General features: G+C 38.2%; 1 protein-coding gene across 2 annotated transcripts; it reads left to right on the forward strand.

Annotated features, from left to right (window-relative positions):
• Window positions 15-4528, forward strand: LOC107632014 (signal recognition particle subunit SRP72). Of its 2 annotated transcripts, XM_016335636.2 has the most exons (7): window positions 15-352; window positions 1077-1251; window positions 1352-1488; window positions 2099-2451; window positions 2810-2906; window positions 2990-3271; window positions 3390-4528. In XM_016335636.2, the coding sequence occupies exons 2-7, from the start codon at window positions 1116-1118 to the stop codon at window positions 4377-4379; spliced, it is 1995 nt and encodes a 664-aa protein (XP_016191122.1). In that variant the 5' UTR covers window positions 15-352; window positions 1077-1115; the 3' UTR covers window positions 4380-4528. The 2 variants fall into 2 exon arrangements, with proteins under 2 accessions (XP_016191122.1, XP_020975661.1); XM_021120002.1 differs by lacking the exon at window positions 15-352 and having other exon boundaries at window positions 2116-2451.

Below are 6906 nucleotides of genomic sequence, written 5' to 3' on the forward strand. Positions count from 1 at the left end.
TCTCTTAAAGCCCCAATTGCTGAAGATCACCCCCAACCCCCAACGTATCTCCTCTCTCCCACGAGCTCAAGCTCTCGTCAGCTCGTCTCGTCTCCGGTCTGTCAAGCTCTCGTCAGCTCAATCTCTCCCTTACCTGCGCTTCGCGGTCTCGGTCTCGGTCTCGGTCTCGGTCTCGGTCTCGCACCTGGTCTCGATCTCTCCCTTCCCTACGCTCTTCGTCGCCGGTAGCAGAGGCAACAATCCCGGTGGGCTGGTCTTCGTTGTTGTCTTCTTGCTTCGAGCCTTGCCGTCAGCTTCTCCCTCGCCATCAGCTTCTCCATCGCCGTCAGCTTCCTTCGCGCAACTCGATTTGGTGAGTTCCCCCTGTTCTTTCTGTTCCAATCTTGTTGCTGCATCAATGCACTTTGATTTTTTTGCTGAAAGTTGAATGTGTTGGTGAAATTTGTTACTGATTATCATGAAGCTTGAATTTGTTGTTGACTTGCTAAAATAATCACTTAGCTTAACTTAGCTTAAGTTCGTTCGTTGCCGAAAATCATAACTGAGTTTATTGAACCTTGAATTTGGTGCTGTTTTGCTGAATAATCACTTAGTTAATTTTTTGTTGTTGTAAATCTGTAAATCATGTTGAATTTGTTACTTATTATCATCACTCAAGATTGAATCTATTGTAGTCTTGCTGAAATAATCACTTATCTAAATTTTTTGTTGTTGTAAATCTGTAAATCATCTCTTGAGATAAATTTTGTTGTTAAAAATTATTTTAGTTGAATTTGTTGTTAAAAATGAGGTTCTCTGCAATTGTTCAGTTAAATTGTTGTCCCATACTTTCTGTTTGTATTATTATGGATTATTTTTGGTATTGATTTGTGAAAGATACACAAAAGTAGATATAGATGCAAATCAAAATGAAGGAAATGTTGGTCAAGCTTCAAATTTATTTTATGAAGATATATATGCCAACTTTCAGTTCCCCTCTTGCATTTGATTTACTGATTGTGTTATCTTTTGTTTTTTCTTGTTCTTTAAATTGAGAAAGTATTTCTAAGCTGCTATTCCACCCAAACATTATGCAGATAAAATCAATAGCGAAGGCAGTGGCGTGATTCTAACCTATGGCTCCGAAGGCAAAACCCGCCGCCGCTGCTGCGGCATCTCAGCCTCCTCCTCCCCTGGAAGATCTGTTCACCACCCTCGACAGGCACATCAACTCCTTCTCCTTTGAGAACGCCGTCAAACTCGCAGACCAGAGTCCGTTCTGTTTCCACTCTTCTTCAGCTTACGCGTCTTCCGTTCTTCTTTTTGCTTCTGTATTTTCCCTAATCTGTGTTGCTGTTTTGATCATTGTCAGTTTTGGTGGTTGCACCTGCCGATGAAGATGCCCTCCGATGCAAGATCGTGGCGCTCATCAAGGACGACCGCCTCGACCTCGCACTCTCCGCCATTCGATCTTCTCGCACCCATCTCCCTGATTTCGATTTCCTTAAGGTTCCTGCTTTTGTGTTTCGTTCCTTATTTCTTCTGTTATTTAGCCTGAAACTGAGTTCATTGAACTGTGATTTTAGATTTCTCTTGACAGATTTTATTTCAAGTTTGGCTGAGAGATAGAATTGCTCAAAGATTGCAAGTTCTAGGATGTATATTTTTTAGTGGGTAAGGTTTGAATTAAGCAAAGACTGGAATTCTGAATTGAGGGATACAAGTGAGATAGGGAGAGAAAAAATGAGGGTCCTTATGAACTCTTTTAGAGCAATGCTATATGACCAGCAAATATTATAATTTTTTCTAGCACTAGGCCAGCAATAATTTGCACCTGTATTTACACGGGTTTTGCGCACAGGGACATATAGTTTGCACCTATATTTACCAGAGTTGGCACACATGCACCCACATTATTTTAGAATTTACACACATGAATTAATAAAATTTATTTGTTAAAGACAATTTAATGTTTGTGTTGGTCAAATGATGGCCAAATATACTAAAAATTGCTAGCCTCCAAGAGTTTCTCTTCGTTTTATACATTTTTACATGATCTTAATGGAATATGTAAATACTCACATTGAGGATTGTATTTTCCTTTGCTATTTCTAAATAGGCATACTGCTTATACAGACAAAACAAGTTGAATGAAGCTTTGGAGTCTTTGAAAACACAAGAGAGAACAACTGAAACTATGCTTTTGGAAGCTCAGATTTTGTACCGTCTTGGGAAGATGGATGCTTGCCTGGATATCTACCAGAAGCTCCAAAAATCCAAGATTGATAACTTGGAAATAAATTGTGTTGCCAGCCTAGTTATGGGCGGGAGGTCATCCGAAGTTCAAGGACTTCTTGATTCACTTCGGGTTAAAGCAACAAGTAGCTTTGAATTAGCATACAATACTGCTTGTTCTTTAATTGAAAGGAAGAAGTACACAGATGCAGAACAACTCCTGTTGTCAGGCCGAAGGTGATATTATCTTTTCTTTTCCCAAGTTAGGTATTTAAAACGACATTGATTATATCTTTATTGAATCCCTTTTGGAGGGAAATCCCTTTTCGAGGGCATTGTGCAACAGTAATACTTGAAATTTTCAATTTAGAGTTGCAGTATATACTGAGTAGTCAGTAGCTAAGCATAAGAAATGAAGCACAAATAGATTATATGGTTTGATTGTTTTAGTTTTTTCTTTGATCTGGTCTTTGTTTGTATGCCTCAGATACTGGTGTATTGTTTGGTAGTTTATGACCTATTAACAAAAGTTTATTGACTGGGGAATTATCCAAGAGTAACATATACTTATCTTTGTTAATGTATATTGGATCAGAATTGGTCAAGAGGTCCTGATGGAAGATAACTTGCCTGATGATGAGATAGAAAGTGAATTGGCTCCTCTAGCTGTACAATTGGCCTATGTCCAACAGGTAAAAAGAGAATGATTTTGCAGTTTTCAAGCATATGTTGCTATTGAACTAGCCAGGAATATTAATTATTCATTGATGAACAGCTTCTTGGGCGTAAACAAGATGCTATTGAAGCTTATATAGACATCATTAAACGAGATATGGCTGATGAATCATCAATTGCAGTGGCAGTGAACAATCTTGTTTCACTGAGAGGTCCAAAAGATGTTTCTGATAGCCTAAGGAAACTTGATCGGCTCAAAGACAAAGAGGCACAGAACTTTCAGCTAGCTAGTGAACTGGACTTGAAACTTCCAGCAAAAGAAAAGGAAGCAATATATGCAAATAGGGTCCTTTTACTTCTTCATGCCAATAAGATGGACCAGGTCTTTCATCTCTCTGTCTTGTCTTCTCCTCCTTGAATCATCAATTATTAGTACTTAGCTTTAAACTTTTTGTAAGGGAGCATACTCTTTATACATTATGTACTATCAAAATTTACAGGCCCGAGAACTTGTTTCCAGATTGCCAGACATGTTTCCAGAAAGTGTGATACCTATATTGCTGCAAGCTGCTGTCCTAGTTAGAGAGAACAAAGTTGGAAAGGCGGAGGAATTACTAGCACAATTTGCTGGGAAGTACCCTGAGAAGTCCAAGGTTGTTCACTTGGCCAGGGCTCAGGTGGCTGCTGCTGCTGGTCACCCACATATTGCGGCTGATTCCGTGGCTAAGATATCAGACATCCAACACATGCCTGCTACTGTTGCCACCCTTGTCTCTTTAAAAGAACGTGCTAGTGACATTGAGGGTGCAGCTGCTGTGCTTGATTCTGCTATCAAATGGTGGTCTAATGCTATGACTGAGGACAATAAGCTTAATATTATAATGCAAGAGGCTGCTTCATTCAAGATCAGGCATGGCAAGGAAGATGATGCTGCTAAACTCTATGAGGAGCTAGTTAAAAGCCAAGGAGGCATAGAAGCACTGGTTGGGCTGGTAACAACAGTTGCACGCACAGATGTCGATAAGGCAGAACTTTATGAAAAGCAACTGAAGGCCTTACCTGGTTTAAAGGAGATCGATGTGGACAGCTTGGAGCGAACTTCTGGAGTGAAACAGGTCGATGGTCCTGCTCATGTTGGGGTCACTGAATCACACGAGGAAGGAAAGAATAAGACAAAAGCTAAGAAAAAGAGAAAGAGAAAACCAAGGTATCCAAAAGGGTTTGACCCCGCAAATCCAGGTCCTCCCCCGGATCCTGAAAGGTGGCTCCCCAGGCGAGAGAGATCAACCTATAGGCCCAAGAGGAAGGACAAAAAAGCTGCTCAAGTGAGAGGTGCTCAGGGTGCTGTAGTCCGAGAAAAGCATGATGTTGGTTCTTCTTCCAACAACTCTAATCCAAAAGCAAGCCTGGGTGCTGCCTCTAAAGGAAGTAGTGGACCTTCTCAGCAAAGCAAGCCTTCATCCAAGTCAAGAAAGAAGTCAAGGAATTAACTAGAACTTTAACTAGAATTCATGTTTTTTTTTTCCCTGAATTTCATTTATTTACGATAATTCTACTTTCAATGCCTAAGCTGAGAATATTATTTGGGTTCAGTTTCGAAACCGTAAGTTTTGGTTCAAGCATATCTTTTTTTCCCATATGTCCATGTGCAAGTTAGTCATTCACAGTTTGTTGCTCAATTTTGTTGGTATGACAAATTCTTAGGTAATTTCAACTCTCTGCAGAGATTATGCTAAGATATTCCCCAAATGATGATTTTAGGATTGAACTTTAAACACTATGTGATCAAAATTTAAAATGATTATAGCCGACTTCTATTTTGATAAATCACTTTGGATTTTGTTGCTTAGCTCTTGTGATGATTCCATCTGTATGGGTTGCTTTTATTAATGTGGCTTTCAAATGGAGCTTGATGAACTGTTTGCTTAGACTCTTCCAGGTTTACAAACCTTTATATGAATGGCAGGACCAACAATCGTCATGTATTATCTGACTAAAAGCTGGAGAATTTAAATTTTTTTTAAGGAGGAAAAAAAAAACCAAATTGTATTAGTCCTTTTTTTTTGGTCTTAACTCTTAAGCATTAGTCTTTATATTAATATTAAGGGTAAAGTACTAAATTGGTCCCTTAGGTTTGGGCGTAATTCTGTTTTGGTCCTTAAAGTTTAAAGTGTTCTATTTGAATCCAAAACGTTTTCATTTAGCATCAATTTAGTCCCACAGTGAGGTCAAAATTAAATAATTAACAAAATGTCCTACATAACAACAGTTCAAGAACAAAATCGATAATTTGGAGAACAAGTACAAGCTCCAGAGGCATAAAATCAACCATTGATACATCAATACATTTATTTATTATTTTTTATAATATAAATAAAATATTTTCTATAAAACTAAAGAAAATGATAAATAAATGTATTGATGTATCAATGGTTGATTTTGTGCCTCTAGAGCTTGTACTTGTTCTCCAGATTATCGATTTTGTTCTTGAACTGTTGTTATGTAGGACATTTTGTTAATTATTTAATTTTGACCTCACTGTGGGACTAAATTGATGCTAAATGAAAACGTTTTGGATTCAAATAGAACACTTTAAACCTTAAGGACCAAAACAGAATTACGCCCAAACCTAGGGGACCAATTTAGTACTTTATCCTAATATTAATTAATAAATTGACATTGCTTTAACTTGTATAGTACAAGGAAACCGCTATATACGCGTGGAGGTTCCAAATAATACTATCAGCAATTCAGCTTGTGTGCATATATTTTTCACAGCCTAAATAAGCAGGATAATAAAACAATCACCTTTAGGTGTGTGTTTAGATTGTCGTTTATCAAACTGGAGTTGAATGAGTCATTTTATAGAATTGATTTTGGGTAGAAGTAAGTTTGTATCAACATGATTTATGTTTGGAAAATCAGAAATTTTTCTATAGAAACATTGTCACCCGATTTAAAATTCCTCACTCAATCACCATAGATAATAGAACTCAATTTACTGCCAGTTTCAAGATAAAACACCAGTTCACGTAGGTAGAACACCCTCAAGTCAACGGATAAGCTGAAGTTGCAAACAAAATCATATTGGTTGGATTGAAGTGCCGACTACAAGATGCAAAGGGAGTATGGATAGACGAGCTTCCTCAGGTCTTATGAGCATATCGGACAACTCCCCACTCAACAACAAGAGAATCACCTTTTCGACGTGCCTACGGCATGAAAGCCATGATTCCTAGAAAAACAATTGAGGAATCTCCAAGAGTCAGATTCTACGATGAAGTAGTCAATGTCCAAGTACAAAGGGAAGAACTCGACTTCCTCCTAGAGGTCCGAGAAAAAGCTTGGATTAAAGAAAAAGCATTGAAACAAAGAATGGCTTTGAGGTACAACCAGAATATAATCAAGAGAAGCTCTACCACGAATGACCTTATACTAATATGAAATAATATTGGAATTCAGAAATCGGGCGAAGAAAAGCTGGCTGCAAACTTGAAAGGACCTTAGGAGATTGTTGAAGTCTTAGGGAAGGGTTACTACAAATTGTCCGACTTACAAGGGAAGGAGCTCCCAAGGTTGTGGCACGCGTGTAACTTAAAGCTGTACTACAGCTAAGAAACACACATTGTTTTCTGGTACATTCTTTTTCCCAACTTAGTGGTTTTTCCCGAGAAGAGTTTTCCTAAAGGGGATTTTAACGAGGCACCATAACAAAGGCTAAGGGATAATAACTCTTAGTAACAAACGTAGAGTTAATACTCAAAATGGTCCCTAAAATTTGGGCACAAACTCAATTTGGCCCCCTGAAATTTCAATTGACTCAATTTGAACCCCCAATTTTTAATAAGTTACTCACGTTAGCCCTTTTATTAATCTCTATTAACCGCAAGCTTACCTGAAACGTTAAGTGACACGTGGGTCTGACACCTAGCCATATTAAACAACATCGTTTCTTCCTTGGAGCGTATTCTCTCTTCAAACGATATTGTTTTAGCCATTTTAGGGTTAAAATTCAAC

This window comes from Arachis ipaensis, chromosome B03 (assembly GCF_000816755.2).
Source record: "Arachis ipaensis cultivar K30076 chromosome B03, Araip1.1, whole genome shotgun sequence".
NCBI classification, from domain to species: Eukaryota; Viridiplantae; Streptophyta; class Magnoliopsida; order Fabales; family Fabaceae; genus Arachis; species Arachis ipaensis.

Coding starts and splice junctions, on each gene's coding strand:
- LOC107632014 (XM_016335636.2), top strand. CDS start 1,116: ATGGCTCCGAAGGCAAAACCCGCCGCCGCTGCTGCGGCATCTCAGCCT. Junction 1,252..1,351: donor CGTCAAACTCGCAGACCAGA/GTCCGTTCTGTT, acceptor GATCATTGTCAG/TTTTGGTGGTTGCACCTGCC. Junction 2,452..2,809: donor CTCCTGTTGTCAGGCCGAAG/GTGATATTATCT, acceptor ATATTGGATCAG/AATTGGTCAAGAGGTCCTGA.